Source organism: Amblyraja radiata, chromosome 16, assembly GCF_010909765.2.
Source record: "Amblyraja radiata isolate CabotCenter1 chromosome 16, sAmbRad1.1.pri, whole genome shotgun sequence".
NCBI classification, from domain to species: Eukaryota; Metazoa; Chordata; class Chondrichthyes; order Rajiformes; family Rajidae; genus Amblyraja; species Amblyraja radiata.
The window spans coordinates 11,676,802-11,693,024 of record NC_045971.1 but is presented as its reverse complement, the minus strand read 5'-3'; the positions used below and the strand labels follow the sequence as shown (position 1 = coordinate 11,693,024).

The window sequence follows — 16,223 nt, the reverse complement described above, 5'->3', positions numbered from 1 at the left end:
GAACAGGCATTATATTGAGGGAAGGCCTCCCTTTGACCCAGGTCTTCATTGCAATCAGACAAGCGTGAACTGAAATAAACATGTTTTGTCCTTACATGTCTCCAGGGGATGCCTTCACGCTGGTACTCTTCCTGTTCTTGCTTCAGTACAAGCTGGATGAAGAGCTGTTGTAACTTCTCATTGCAATAGTTGATGCAAAACTGTTCTAAACTGCAGATATAAAAATACAGTAATCATTAGTAGTGCCCGAAATTACCTACTTTAATCTTACTAACCGCTAGTTGATAAGTACTAGAAGCACTCCAATTACCTTGAAAATATTAGCTCAAATAATCAATTTCAAAGGACACAATTGACAACCTAAACCCTGTGCTCTGATAACTAAAGCAATAAAATAAAATTGAATTGATTTTCCACAGATTTAAGTACAATAGAGCACATTAATTTTCTTATAAACTGATTTTTTAACACATACCTGTTGTCATCAAAAATCTCAAAGCCATAGATATCCAAGACACCAATAACTGTATTTTTCCCATGGATTCTGGCATCATAATTCTTAACTTCAATGATATCATTGATTCGGTTGACAATCCAACAGAAAAGCCGATCATATATTGCCTACAATACAAATGCAAACAAAAGGTAAATACAATTATGTATTTGTTAACTATTTGTTAATTGTCATCTATCTTTTTCAATTTGGCCTGGATGATGTGTTCAGGGAAATTAAAAATAACTGGTCAATAATTTCACTCCACATTCCACAATGAATCACAGAAACTACAGCAGTTGGTCGCTATTCAATCTACTGATTGCATCTGGAAGCAGCCTTTCTATTCTCATTCCTTTTTATTTAACAGATTGTTGTATGATAGTTAGCTTTAGAAAAGCCTGGGGAGATGGTAGAAACAGATATAATATCAACATTTATGAGGCATTCGCACAGAGACATGAACAGGCAGGGAATAGAGTGGCACTGATCATGTGCAGGCAAGTGGGATTAGTTTAAACTAGCATTATGGTTGGCACAGGCACGTTGGGCCCCAAGAACTTAGTTTTGTTCTGCATTCTTCTTTGTACTATGTTCTAGATTCAATTGAAGCTTGTCCCAATGTTCCCTCTTCCTCCATTACCAGTACCAGAATCAATTTCTACCACAGAAACCTTTGAGCCATATATTTACTTCTCTAATCCGATTTATCCCGTGAGAATTTACACACAATCCAGAGAACATAATATTTTGTGATTCTGCTTTTCAATTTTCTGAGCTGCTCAAAATTTCTCAGCTAAACCTCTTTCCTTGTCCGACCCATGTCCAATCCGTGTCTACATGGACCAGAGCAACTGGCACCACTCCACTCCCTCTGAGATATTTTATGCCACTATTTTGTTTTTAGGCCATTGTTACATCCTTACCAAGTTTTCCTGCTGCATTACTTTCGTAGAACATTGAACAGTACAGCACAAGTTCAGACCCTTTGGCCCTCAATGTCTGTGCCGAACATTTAAATGTTTATGCAATATATTGTATTCCTTTGCTTTAAATTTTTTTTTGATTCTCATTGCCTTTTGTTTTTGCTTATTTCGTATCAAAATCCTGGTTACTTTTTTTTTGGCTGACCCTCTAAACAAATCATCCACCGTCAAATCAAATGAGTTAAAAGCGTCCTATTACATAACCTACAAGTCTCGTGTCCCTGTGATGTGGTGGAGAAACTGTAGAGGCAACAATGGACACACAGAGAACGTGCAAATTCCACATAGATAGCATCAAGATTTAACTGAGTTCACTGGAGCTATGAGGCAGCAGCTTCACTACCTATAATCGCTGTTCTGCCCCAACTTCCAAAAGTCACTTTCCTGGAGGCCCTCTAAAATTGGTTCTATTTTCCCGAATTGGAATAAGCTTGATCTAATCAACCTCTTGCCCGAGCTCGCCTTAATGGCATCACATTTATTGCTATTTAGCACTAATGAGCTGCAATTATTAACTTACAAGTGAGTGGTTCCGAACTAGATTTTGATTTTCATTTGTAATAGGAATTTTCAATGCCACTTGGTGTTTATCAAAAGATATTGCAATAAGAAAAACAAAATTTACAGATTGTCATATACCACAGAAGGAACAGGGACAGAACTTTGCTCGAAAAATAATTTGTCAATTACTGTCTAACGGAAAGCCTGTTAAAATTAAAGTTAAAATAATTCCTTTTTTTTAAACAATGCACTAATATACTAAAAAGTGACTTTGCACCATAATATTCTATAGTTATAGGTCATAATAGTTGTAACAGTGTGTACATGTGGATCAATAACAGTACTTATCAACATGTGCAGTGGAAAATGCGGAATACTTTATTGCCATACACAATAGGATTTTAACTTCCCAATTATTGACTGGGTGCCTTACTTGGAAGGGTCTTAGATGTGTTAGAATTTGTGAAGTGCATTTGAGAGTGGATTTGAGCTAATACGCATATAGGCCGATGAGAAAGGGCATGACTGGATTTAATCTTGAGAAATGAAGCCAGAGTAATGGTAGAACTGTCAGTGGGTGCACACTTTGGGATCAGTGATCATAATTCTGCAGGTTTCTAGACAGTGACGAAGTGAGAAAAAAGAGGGTTCGCAAGTTAGGGACTCAACGTCAGTGAGGGCCAATTTCAGTGACATATGACAGAATCTGGCGTAAGTAAACTGGAAGCATCCACTTTCGAGCAAAACAGCATCCAAAAGTGGGAGGTTTTGTTTAAAAAGGGAAATATAGCAAGAGTACAGAGTTACCTTGAGTGAAAGGTAAGGATGGCAAGATTAGGGAACCATGGATGATAAGGGCTGCTAAGGAATTAGAAGATTGAAAAATAAACTGTATGGCAGATTCAGGCAAATAAAAAAATGACTAAACTCTGCCGAAGATAGCAAGTGTAGGAAATAACTTTTAAAATTAATTAAGAAAGGAGCCTTGAAATATAATTGCCAAACAATATCAAGGTGCAGCCCAAGGCAATCTCTATGTATATTAAGTGAAGTGAGTAATTAGGAAAAGAGTAGGCTTCCTTCAGGACCAGAGGCAATCTGTCTGTAGGGCCGAGTGATGTCTAAAGTGAATATTACTCGCATGTATTCACCGAGGATATGGAAGAGTAATATTCTGTTTGAGGAACTGTGATGTTCTGAAGTATTTTCCTAACTCTTTTTTTAGTCCTGAGGAAAGAGGAGGTGCTATGCTTTGGGAAGCATAAAGGTAGACAGATTACCAGGCCTTGATGACCTGCATCCTGTTGCTAAGGGAAGCAAAGGAGGGGACTGTGGGCCACGAATGGACATTATTGTACCTTCCTTACCCATGCACAAAGCACTAGATTACTGGAGGATAGCAAAGATGTAGCAGTGATAACAGATAATGATAGGTCTGCGAATCTTACATCGATGGAAAGGAAAATTATGAAGAATTAAATTCTCAAAGACAGGATTTATCTTCATTTGGAAATCATGGATTAATTAGAATAGAATGTATTGCTTTGTTTGCAGGCCATCATCAAATTTGATTGAATTTTTGAGGAGATAACTAAGCCTAAGGGCCTGAAGAGGGGAATGCAGGTTGTCTATACAAACGTTAGACCATAAGACATGGGAGCAGAATTAGGCCATTCGGGCCATCGAGTCTACTCGCCATTCGTTTGTGGCTGATCTATTTTTCCCTCTCAGCCCCATTCCCCTCCTTTCTTCCCATAATCTTTGATGCAATTGCTAATCAAGTACCTATCAATTTCCGCTTTAAAATACCTAATATCTGGGCATCCACAGCCGTCTGTGGCAACGAATTCCACAGATTAATCACCCTCTTGCTAAAGTAGTATCTTGAGAAGTAAGATCTTTGACAAGCTGCCACAAGCTAGGCTAGTCCAGAATGTTAAGAGTCCAGGCTGCCAGATTCTACCCAGAATTCCCTTGATATTTGTGATAAACATGAACAACTTGGAGCTACAAGGTATGATAAGTAAATAGAATAGAATAGAATAGAATAGAATAGAATGCAATTTATTGTCATTCAAACCTAGGTTTGAACGAAATATCATTTCTACAGTTTTTTACATTACAAAACAATCCAAGACCCACACTTAACACAGTTTACATAAACATCCATCACAGTGAGTCTCCAACATCTCCTCACTGTGATGGAAGGCAAAGTCTTTATCTCTTCCCTTTGTTCCTTCTCCCGTGATTCAGCAGTCCAACTGCAGTGTCGAGGCGAACTGGGGCTCCGATGTTAATGCCCCCGGCGGGCGATGGTAAGTCCTGAGGCCATTTAAGCCACGCCGGGCGATGTTAGGCCCCGGCTCCATGTCCTTAAACCCGCGATTCCAGCGGGAGAAGTCGCGTCGCCGTTGTGGAGCTCGGAAAAGCGGTCTCCCACCAGGGACCTGCGAGCTCGCGATGTTCCCGTCCACCGGGTCTGCGGCCGGTGCCTCCGAACTCCAAAAGTCGGGTCGCAGCCGCGCGCCACCACAGCTCTTCCCGCTCCGAAGTTGGCCAGCTCCGCGATGTCAGTTCCGCAGGCTCTGCAACTGGAGCCCTCAGGTTAGTCCCGGCCAGAGGTCGCCGCCGGCTCCACGATGTTAGGCCCAACGACATCCGAGACCCGACAGGGAATAGTCGGGTCCCCGCACAGGGAAGAGATTTAAAACGGTTTTCCCCACAGCCCCCCCACCAACCCCCACATATACACAGCTAAAAAAAATAATAAAAACTAACTCAAGACATACATTTAACAAAACAAAAATTAAAAAAAGACAGACGACTGTAGTCGAGCCGCTGACGTTAGGCTCCGCCACTAACACACCAAATCTGTAGATGATGTTAAAACAAGGTGCAGTAGAAAAGGTTGCTGAAGACAAACGGTATGATATAGATCAACTGAAAGTTGGGCAGTGCAAGCCAAATGAGATTAATCCTGATAAACGCAAATTGGTGCATAATGGGAAAGTCAACAAAGGTAGGGCATATACAGTAAATAGTGTGGCCTTGGGAAATGTTGATAAATATAGGTACCTTCAGGTTCAAGTCCATAGATCCTTATAAGTGCTAGGACAGATGGATAAGGCAGTGAAGGGAACCTGAAGGCCAACTTTTTCCACACAAGTGGCTGGCGTCTGGAATGCATTATCTGAAGAGGTGGTGGAGGCAGATACACTCAAGGCGTAGAAGGCTGCACACCCTATGGGGCAAGAAAGTTTAATGCAGATGGATACAATGGACAGGGTGGACAAGGTGGGCCAAAGGATCTGTTTTTTGTGTGCTGTACAACTATGATTAGCTCATCACCTCAAAATGCTTCATTCTAAGCATCAAAATCTTTTCATTTTAGAGTGGTGCGTATTTTACCATCTATTTCTGATTCTAGGTACGCTTTATTTAATGAGTTTTAAGCATGTCAGACCACAGCTGTTAGACAAATACAAGCTTTCCTAGATGTTAGTATAGGAATAGATGTCAAAGTAATCATTGTGGATGCAGCTGTAAATGTTCATGCTGAACTAACAAGTAAAAGGTTGTGAAATGTGACCACTACTGGCAAACAGACCATCAGAGATGTGTTTTGAACAATGTACAAATCGTTATTGCAAGAAAGTCTTACTTTCAATGATATTACCTTAGCGAATGCATCCCGTCCATAGCTGGCTTCCTGATCTGTGTGTTGTTTGTCAATCACATCACGTCCTGTAGCTACGGTACGATATAACAAGGCCTTTTCTACCGCATCAGTTTTAGTTGAGAGCAGTTCTGCAATCACTGACAGCAGCTTACTGCTTTCAATGAGAGTGGCGTCACCGTCCATTGTAAATTTTAAATTTCCCTAGTTTTAAAAACAAATTGGTCAAACTATATGGCATAATGAAAACAAGAATCACAGTTTTGCTTTAAGTAGAGGGGCAACAAACAAGCAAATTTATATTGTTAATGCATCCTTCTAAAATGACAGAGGCCAAGATGGAGAAAAATCTGCTGCATGGACAACAGAGTCATCAATAAACCAATCACTTTATTTCAAATAGTTTAAACTGATAGCTTGTTCCATATCAAAAGAAAAAGTAAACACTGCTGGACATTTGAAATTTAAACTACAAATCCTAGAAATAGACGAAAGACAGTAGGACCTGAAGAAGAACAGATGATTTATGATGTAATAAAAATGAACTGCAGATGCTGGTTCATTCCAAAGATAAGACACAAAATGCTGGAGTATTTCAGCGGGTCAGGCAGCATCTCTGGAGAAAATAGATAGGTGATGGTTCGGGTCATGGAACTGGAAGCAAGAAAAGACCAGGACAAATCAGGGCTGGCAAGAGATGACATCAAGCAGGGTGTTTCCGATAGTTGGCTAGGGACTGTGTGATCCAAAGGGGGAGACATCATTCAGTTGCCTGATAACAGCTGGGAAGAAATTGTGACTTTCTTAGAGACATTTGAGACCAACTCAGTTTATGATTATATAAATAATTCTTGTTTTCAGTACTAAGAAGAACAGCTAGTTCCAAAATATTGTTGACAGCTATTTGCAGATTAGGGTAGAATCGCGGATTTATTGATGATGTAAAGGCATGCTGTCAGCGAGCTCACCAGACTTTGCCTCAAGTCGTGATTCCACAATGGCACCAAGGGCCACAGACATTTAAATACATTTGTTGTAAGAAGAAATTCCCAACAAGCTTCATCAGTAAGCTGTTACATTGAAGGGCACGAGAGACTCAGTGTTCCGTTGTTGTTCCGCTGCTGTTAAGTTGTTGTTTGATTGTTTCAAGAATTTTTATTTTCTCTTAAAAAATGTTCTATTTTTTATTTTCCTCACAATAGCCAGTTTTGCACTATTATCACAAAATGCAGGCCAGTGGGTTTTCTATTTAAAACAAATTGACACCAGAATAGCTTTATGAGGACAACAGCAGTGTTAAAATGTTGGACCATACGTATGTAGATATCTTTTTCACTACATAATCAATCAAAGTTTCCTAAAACATTCTGGGTATTGCATTCATTTTACATTTCCTCATTTTATATCTGCCTGAATGCAAAATATCTTTTTTTCCCCTTAAGTAAACCCACCAAGTGATGTTTGATTGAACTGACAGCATTCAATTTTGAACCTCATTGAAAATCTCACATAAAGACCATTGTCTCGGTACATGTCTACTCCTTGTACACGATTTAAATAAGGTAGTGAGTCAGAAATGAACAAGCCCGTGAGGTGTGTATTACTTCTGTGTTCAATTGCAGGGCAATGATGTCAACCATGTACTACATCTGCTAAATTACACAAGTAAAATAATCTGTTCTTCCTCCTCTAACAATTTGTGCAATAATTTCTGGTAACCTGACAAGAGAGAAGACATGCCTTTCTGATGATTCCCATAGCTATTTCATAAAATACATACCAGTTTTGTCGGTAGACCTATGTATTAATGACAAAGTGAAGGAAAATATTCATAAAATATATATATATTTTTTTTTAAGTTGAACTTAATCTTCATAAATCTCAGATCACTTCTTATCAGGGCATTTTGCAGTCTAGGTAAGTTTAAATAATAATTTGCCATTTTATTATTTCTTAAGTAGATAACCGCATATCATTCCACATTATACACAAAGTACTGGAGTAACTCAGCAGGTCAGGCAGCATCTCTGGAGAAAAAGGATAGAGACGTTTTGGGTCGGAGTGAAGGTAGGAACTGGAGGTAGGAAAAGGTCAGAACAAATCAGGGTTGGCAACAGATGACCAAGGAAGGGTGAGCCCATAATGGGCCAGTGTTGCCTGGGGAAAAGGAGATAACAAAGGGATATAAGGCTGCGAACAGAGGAACTAGTAGGAAGATTATTTACTACTATGTTACCCTCTTAATAATCATAGCATTTTCCCAAACACAGGTTAGACTAAGCAGTCTACTTTGTCATTCTCCAAGAGACTAAGATTTACTTTAGCTAGTGTACTCTTTGTATCCTTTTAATGTTGCGTTTCATGTTAATTTTGCTAATTAAGTCTGCATGCACATTCTTCAGCTGAAATGTGGCAGCCTCCCAAACACATTATCCACATAGCTTTTAACCTCGCAGATGCACTGTAGTGATTGTAGTTGCTACTCTAATTCAATGCTCAAGCTGCTCTCGTTGATGACACTTCCCGCAAATACGATCATCCATGACACAGGTGCCCAGGTCTTTCAGAAAGAGAATAATTCTATAAAGCACTTTGGCATGTTTCAAACAAAATCTTAAAACTGAGCGACTGTATAAATTCTTATCCTTGGCTCAGTGATTGCAATTTTACTTCTACTTGGTGCTGACTATTGAGAGGCCTATGGTATAACCCCAAAGTGACCATCTCTTTCTTATTCCTAATTTCCACCCAGTGAAGGGCCTGTCCCACTTGGGCATCATTTGCATCACGCAGGTGGCATGCGAAGATTTTGTGAATCCCAAAATCCTGGGGCGCCGCACGCGACCGCACATCACTGCCTACGCCACCACGTCTCACCACGTGCCATGCGCGCAGAATGCACGCCATGCGCGTCACGACCCATGTGTCGTGCGTCGTGACGCATAAACGATGTCGTGTAAATGACGTGCAAATAATGCCCAAGTGTGACAGGCCCATTAGCCTCAATGGCCAATTTCCCATACAACATCTTTTCAAAGTACTACTGTCCCTGATTGGCAATGCTGCATCTGTTATGCTTGCAATGTATGTATGCTGGAACACTGAGCTGCCATTCTTTCCCTTCCATCAACGATATTTCCACAATAATATCATAATCCTATGGGATTCACAGCTCATCTGTTTTACCTGTGAAATTCCTTGCATTAAAGTAAATACTGATTAGCCTACTGGCCCTATCATGTTTCATGGTACAAAACATTACACAGATCTCCTCTGCTAATATCTAGTTTTAAACTTGAATTATGCAACAAATGTTTGCATGTAGACAAAAGGAAGATTTTATCTCCAGGGTCCCTTTAAATTCTTTGTAAATATTTTCTTTTTTAAATTTCTCATCTCTGTGGGACCCAATTTTAGTCAGAAATATATATCAAGGTTTCCTTTCTGTTGTGACATATGGAAAGGACTATATGCCCCTAACGCAAGTCATAACCAAGCACAGTCCTGTTATACTGTTCCTACAATCATAGTAATATTGGCAATAGAGATCCCGTCCATCTTACATACTGTGAAGAAGGCATGCCAGTGTCTCTACTTTATGAGAAACTTGAAGAAATTTAGCATGTCACCAGATACCCTATCAAAACTTCGACAAATATCCTTAGAAAATGACTGGTTGTATCATGTCCTGATATGGCCATTTCAAAGCACAGACATGCAAGAGGCTGCAGAGAGTGGTGGTATGCAAGAGACTGCAGAGAGTAGTAGACTCAGCCCAATCTATCAATGTATAGCTGTTCCCGCCATTAAAAGCACCTACAAAGATCCTCACCGTGACATCTTCATGTTGCTAGCATCTAGCAGAAGTCACACACCACCAAGTTAAGGAGCAGCTACCTTCCTAGAACTAGCAGGTTTTTGAACCAACCCCCAAACCCTAATCCTACCTTATCAACAGAACACTGTGGACCACCTTTGTACAACTGTAGGTGTGTCTTTCTTATCTTATTTTTTCTTTTTACTGTCTTGCAATATTTTGTCTAATTGCAGTATAATTTATCTTTTTGCTTGTTGTCATTGGGGAAAAGCAAATTTTAAAAAGGTTGACTAACTATTTGGAATGCAAGTTGAAGAAATTACAATGAGATGATTTACTGAGATATTTATAGCAGTTCATTGTTAGTAAATTTAAATGTGACTTATGACTGCATGCCAACACTTTGGCAAGGACAATGTTTTTTAAATGCATTCTTAATTAAGAACAAAACTAGTAGATCAGGACTGTAATCCTCAACTTGAGTTCTACCAGAACATGGAGCATAATCTGCATTCAAGAATCCAATGTGGGCCAGAAATTGAGGGATGACATGATCAACTAAGCAGGAATTATTTTTTTGGCTCCTTGCCATAAATATCCAGATATATAGACTTTAATTTAGTCACTTTGATAGATTTACTTCTTACAAAAACAATAAGGAATGTGAAATCAAAACCTCCAAATGTAAAATGGAAACAAACTATTGAAATGAACTTTCGTTACATTGGACAAGCAATCCAGAGGTTATATAACAAGCCATCTGGTGAGTTTCAGTAAATATAGTACATAATCACGAGTGCACGTTTCAATTAATATTCATTTAAATGAATATAGTGGTTCTTTGCAGTACTAAGTTTACCCATTCAATTTTAAGCTGGATATGCCTGCAACCACGTGGGTCTACTTGAAATTCACTACCAAAGTGACTTCTGCACCAGAGTGTATGAATGTTCATTCATAAATTTCCTGCAAATTCCCAACACCTAATCAAGGGAACCTGCAACTGAACCTGTGCCAAGTTATACCCTGGGTTCAGAAACTACATTTGAATGGAATCCATTTTACATAGTTTTGTCATTTCATATTTGATGCTTTAATATGGATATTAATTTTTACATGCAATTGGTTTTCTTTTTGTTTAATTGCCCTGAAAGATAGTTACAGGTTGATATTTCCTGTTTCAATTACTTTCTAAGCACTAGGCATTGAATGTGATTATAATGTTTTCTGCATTTGTGTTGTAGGGGTTTATTCTGAGTGTGGCTTGTGATTTACTTTTGGCCAAACGACCTTGAACTGTGTAACGAGTCTGAAGATGTTTTCAGTGAAAGAGTTGCTTCTAGAAAATGTGTTAAATCTAAGTGCAGACTCGGTACGTTGGTGAACAATGAGCTGTATGAAAATTCTGGGCATCATAACAAAGAAATCCGATTCAGAAAACAAGTGAAACAAATATTTCCTGATCAGGAACATGGCAATAATAATGTAATGGAGCTCATGAAAGATGTACTGTGCCTTAAGGTTTATTCTACTTCATTTAATTCTTTCTCCATTTATATCTGTTTTGCATAGGGTGCATATCAGTACAGAAATACCTAGAAGTTTAAATGTTTTATTGTTTTTTTCAGTTTTTAAATCAACATTTTCTATCATGTACAATTCTTGAGTGAAAAGAATTCCTGAAATTAGCTAAGTTTGTTTTCTGTTTAGTACCACTAAATCATAACAATGGTTATCCACACATATTGCCACTAGATGGTGGTATATGGTAGATTAATGACGAATAAGATTAATAACATGGTTTAGACAAGGTGGAACTTGTCAAATGCATTCAGGAAAGTTTCCTTTGGCAATATGTAGAGGGCCCATCAAAGCAGAGGGCAAACTTGATCTACTCTTCAGAAATTGGGAAGGACAAGTGACTGAAGTATCGGTGGGCGAGTATTTTGGGAAATGCAAACCGAGTTCTATTAGGTTTTTAAATTGTTACTTGACCAAGGGGGACCCCTTGGGTCCTGTCCCCTCAACCAACGGTTGCGGGGGGAGGTTTGGGAGGGCGGTTGGGCCACGTAACTCGCAGCTCGTGGAAAACAGTGGGGCTGCGCATTTAAAATTCTGTGCAGCTTGCCGCGAGGAGCAAAGGCATTGTGACGTCATCCAGCTCGCTTCAGTACATTAGATTTTAAAAAGATGTCAGATTGGTGAACAATTTTAGTAAAAAACTCAGGAAATAATGAATCAAATTTTCATTTGAGGGGATTTTTGAAATCATGTGGTAAATCTCTACCGAAATATGTAAAAATGTTACCGTGCCGGGTTTTCGAGGAGATGTGAATCAAAGAAAAAGTTCAAGCAAACAATCAAACCCACAAGTAAACATCCAAGATCAGTTTTCTAATATAATAGATAGATGGAAATGGATAGGGCAGGCCCACAAATAAAATTCTGAAAAAAACGAGACAGTGCTGGAGTAAGTCAACATCTCTGGAGAAGATGGATAGGTTATGTTTCAGGTCGGGAACCTTCTTTAGACCAATTGCCATTGGGGAGGTTAGGGGGAGGGGGGGGGGGGGGTGTGGAAGATAGGAAGGGTGTGCACAAGGAAGAGAAGAGAGGAAAAAGGGGGAGAGGGTAGTAAAGAAATGGGGGGGGGGGGGGGGGGGGGGTTGATCAGTTACCTAAAATCAGAGAATACAATGTTCATACCATGAGGGTGTAAGTTATCCAAGCAGAATATGAGGTGCAGTTCTTCCACTTTGCATGTGGCCCACTCTGGTAATGGAGGTGGCCCAGGCCACAAAGATCAGTAGGGTAATGGCAACACGAGTTAAAATGGTTAGTAACTGGGAGATCCAGTAGGTCTTATGGAACCGAGCGAAAATGTTTGCCGAAATGCTCACCGAGTCTATGCTTGGTCTCGCTGATGTGGAGGGCTACATGATGAACACTGGATGCAGTAGATGAAGTTAGAGGAGGTGTAGTAAACCTCTGTCTCTCCTGGAAGGACTGCTGGGGTCTGTAGATGGATCCATCGACGGCACCACTGTCTCCCCATCTCCCCAGGCCCGCACCTTGGCGTGATCTTTGATTCCACCCTCTCCTTTGAGCCTCACATCCGCCATGTCATTAAAACCTCCTTCTTTCAACTCCGCAACATCGCCAAACTCAGACCCTCTCTCACACCTCCCGCTGCTGAAAGACTCATCCATGCCTTCATCTCCTCCCGACTGGACTATTGCAACTCACTTCTCCTTGGCATCAGCTCCACCTACATCAACCGACTCCAACTGGTCCAGAACGCAGCCGCCCGACTCATCACCCACACCAAATCCTGGCATCACATCACTCCAGTCCTCAAACAACTTCACTGGCTTCCCATCTCCCACCGGATCACCTACAAAATCCTGATCCTCACCTACAAAGCCCTCCACCATCTGGCCCCCCCATATCTCACTGACCTCCTCTCCCCTACCAACCCTCACGGTCCCTCAGATCCACATCAGCCGGTCTCCTCTCCATCCACAAGTCCAACCTCCGCAGTTTTGGGGACAGAGCCTTCTCCAGGGCAGCTCCCAGGCTCTGGAACTCCCTCCCCCAACTGATCCGCAATTCCGTGTCCCTCACCATCTTCCAGTCCCGCCTCAAGACCCATCTCTTCACCTCTGCCTATCCTTAGCCCCACGTCCCCCTCCCTTTTCATCTGTGCATTAATTGCCTCATACTGTGTTTTGAATTGAATTCTGTCTTTACTTTGTGTACTAGTCATGTCTCTACTATTTATTTAATTCCCCTTACATGTTTTTCCTCTACCTGCTAAATTTTTGTAAGGTGTCCTTGAGACTCTTGAAAGGCGCCCATAAATAAAATTTATTATTATTATTATTATTATTATTTATGAGAGCAAGTATAGTGACACATGTTACATCTCCTGCAGTTGCAGGGGAACGTACCTAATAAGTGGTTTGGTTGGGAAGGGATCAGTGAACCTAGGAGTTGGATGGAGCGTTCGCTATGGAAGGTGGAAAGGAGGATGGGACGATGTGACTGGTGGTGGGATCAAGTTGAAGGTGGCAGAAATGTCAGAGAATAATGTGTTGGATGTGGCTTTCACCCTTTAAAGTTCTCCATCAATCCCCCTCCTTCCTCTACTTGAATCTTATGGCTTAACTTTTTTTTTTAAAAGAAGGTCATGTGTATGGTTTGTTTTCTGGTTTGTTTTATGTGGGGGTTGGGGAAGGGGGTCGGGGGAAACTTGTTTCAATCTCTTACCTTGACGGAGAAGTGATTGTTTTCCAGATCATATCTCCAGTCGTTCTGCAACCTAACATCATGGAGGTGGAGGCCTTGCTCGAGACTGACTTTGAGCCCCACTGCAGGGCCATGGACTTACCATCGGAGCCTGCGATCCCTTGCCTGGGATCGACGTTCCAACTGCGGCCTGTGGATTTCACCATTGAGGAGCTCGCAGTCTCAGGTAGAGACTGATGTTGGGAAGCTCCAAAGTCCCAAGAGGTTCGACCAATCCCAACCTGGGGTCTAATCGCCCGACGCGGAGGAGCTGAGATCCCCCCCGATGCGGGAGCTTGATCGCCCCGATGCGGAGGGCCGGATTGCCGGCTCGGGAGCCAAGATCATCCAGTCAAAGGAAGGTTCGAGGCACCCGACCGCGGGAGAACAAAGAAGGGAAGAGATTGAACTTTTTTTTTCTCCTTCCATCACAGTGAGGTACGTGGAGGAGTCACTGTGGTGGATGTTTATGTTAAAATGTATTTTGTGTGTTTTGTTGCTTTTTATTGGTATGACTATGGCAAATCAAATTCCTCATATGTTGCAAAACATACTTGGATAATAAAGTATGATTATGATTAAGATGATAATAATTTCTCGGTCGCAATAAGGCCTCAAATAACAGTGAAAAGAACACCCCCACAGATTGTGCATGGTAGACTGACAGAAAACGAAGCGGTCAATGGAGCTATGACTTCTGTCAAAGGAATCAAGAATTTTAATGTCTGCAATATTCAGTGATTTTAAAAGTATTAAAATTGAAGTGAATTATTAAAATAAAATCTCCTGAAAAGGAAAAACATAAGGACACATCCACAACACCATTAGAATATCATAACCAGGCAGTAATTTAAGAGCATAATGTATAAAGGTTACTAGTAAACAACTCTTTCAGTAGTTAATGAAATGTGGTAACAAGGATTTATATAGCGGCTTTAACAAAATACATCTTACTTTAGCACTGCTGATGACTAGGCACAATTTAGCAGTAACGAGAGAGGGGCCAAGCAAATAATTAGTTGGAGTTGTCTATTTTTGTAGGATAAAATAACCAAGTTTTACATTTTCATAAATACACACACCCTGTCAAATCGGACTGTTAACTTCTTACTTCAAAATATAATTTTGATATCACACCATTTCTCCCCAAAATTGGCATAAACCTATTTGAATACATTGTCTTTGCATAGATAACAGAAGATGGTCCATCCGTGGATTACTATCTGTCCATTACCCACAAGAAAAACTGCACCTACCAGATGCAGAATGGTGGCGAGGATTTTGTAAACTGTCTGAATCTCTTCAGCCGTGAACCCAATCACTTTCATCGCATCTGCGACAGCCTTAAAGTCAGCAGCATCATTTATAGCAGACTGTGTAAAATGAACTTAAAGTTAGACAAACCATTTTACGCACAACACAAACCACAAGCAAGCAAATCCTACATAACAGATAACATGGTGCTTTTATGGATAGTCGGGCATTCGAGTGAATTCATCGATTTCCCCTCACCCCCCATCCCCACTGAATTCTTCAAACAGAATCAGTTTAATGATAGATTACATGGAACAGATCATGGAGCCTCCAATTTGATATGAAATATGTTTAATGCAGATGGTTACTGAATTCTGAATGCAGACTCTGGGCTGAAGGGATTATCTCCATGTTGTATGACTAACTACAATTGCAATTCACTGACTATTAGCATACGAGTGCATGCATGAAAATGCTCACAAGGCTGCGTCAATTGTAAAAAGCATCCCAGACATATTTCCACAAACACCCTTTCCCAGAAATTGTCTGAAATGTTTAAAAGGCCGCATAATCTTATGGTCTAGTGCAGCACTGGCAGTTAAGTCTACTACAGTCTTTAAATGTGATTACTTCCCCCTTCTCCCAAAGATGTGCACTGTGCTCACTTCTCCACATCTACCACCATCTTCTCCTGAAGCCACAAAACGTTGACAGAAAGGCGAGAAAAATAATTTCCTGTCATAGATTTTTATTTTTTTTAATTTCTGTCTCTACTCGTAATTCAGATATTACATGTTGAGAAGGAGAAGAAAATGGGTTGTATAATTTCTCTGTTTAAGAAGGAACTGCAGATGCTGGAAAATCGAAGGTAGACAAAAATGCTGGAGAAACTCAGCGGGTGAGGCAGCATCTATGGAGCGAAGGAAATAGGCAAAGTTTCGGGCCGAAACGTTGCCTATTTCCTTCACTCCATAGATGCTGCGTCACCAGCTGAGTTTCTCCAGCATTTTTGTCTACCGTGTATAATTTATCTCTTTTCTTGCTAGGATCTTACCTTTACTACTCCACCACCTTTGATGAAATTGTAGGTTGTGGGATTTTTCTCAATGTGCAAAGACCGCAGCAACTTTTCAGGTCCACCCAAGAGTAACTAAAATATAAATACATCATTTTTCAAACTGGGGGGCAATCTAAACCCTGATGGTCAAC

The 16,223-nt window shown here is 40.5% G+C and overlaps 1 protein-coding gene across 1 annotated transcript in view; it reads right to left on the bottom strand.

The window, feature by feature from the left end:
* Positions 1–16,223, bottom strand: part of myo1d (myosin ID) — a 285,608-nt gene that overhangs the window by 215,498 nt on the left and 53,887 nt on the right. The window contains exons 6-10 of the mRNA XM_033035091.1: positions 16,069–16,164; positions 15,017–15,133; positions 5,657–5,860; positions 476–621; positions 96–210 (exon numbers count right to left, since the gene is read on the bottom strand). Coding sequence (XP_032890982.1) covers positions 96–210; positions 476–621; positions 5,657–5,860; positions 15,017–15,133; positions 16,069–16,164 — 678 coding nt within the window. The remainder of the gene's footprint in view (positions 1–95; positions 211–475; positions 622–5,656; positions 5,861–15,016; positions 15,134–16,068; positions 16,165–16,223) is intronic.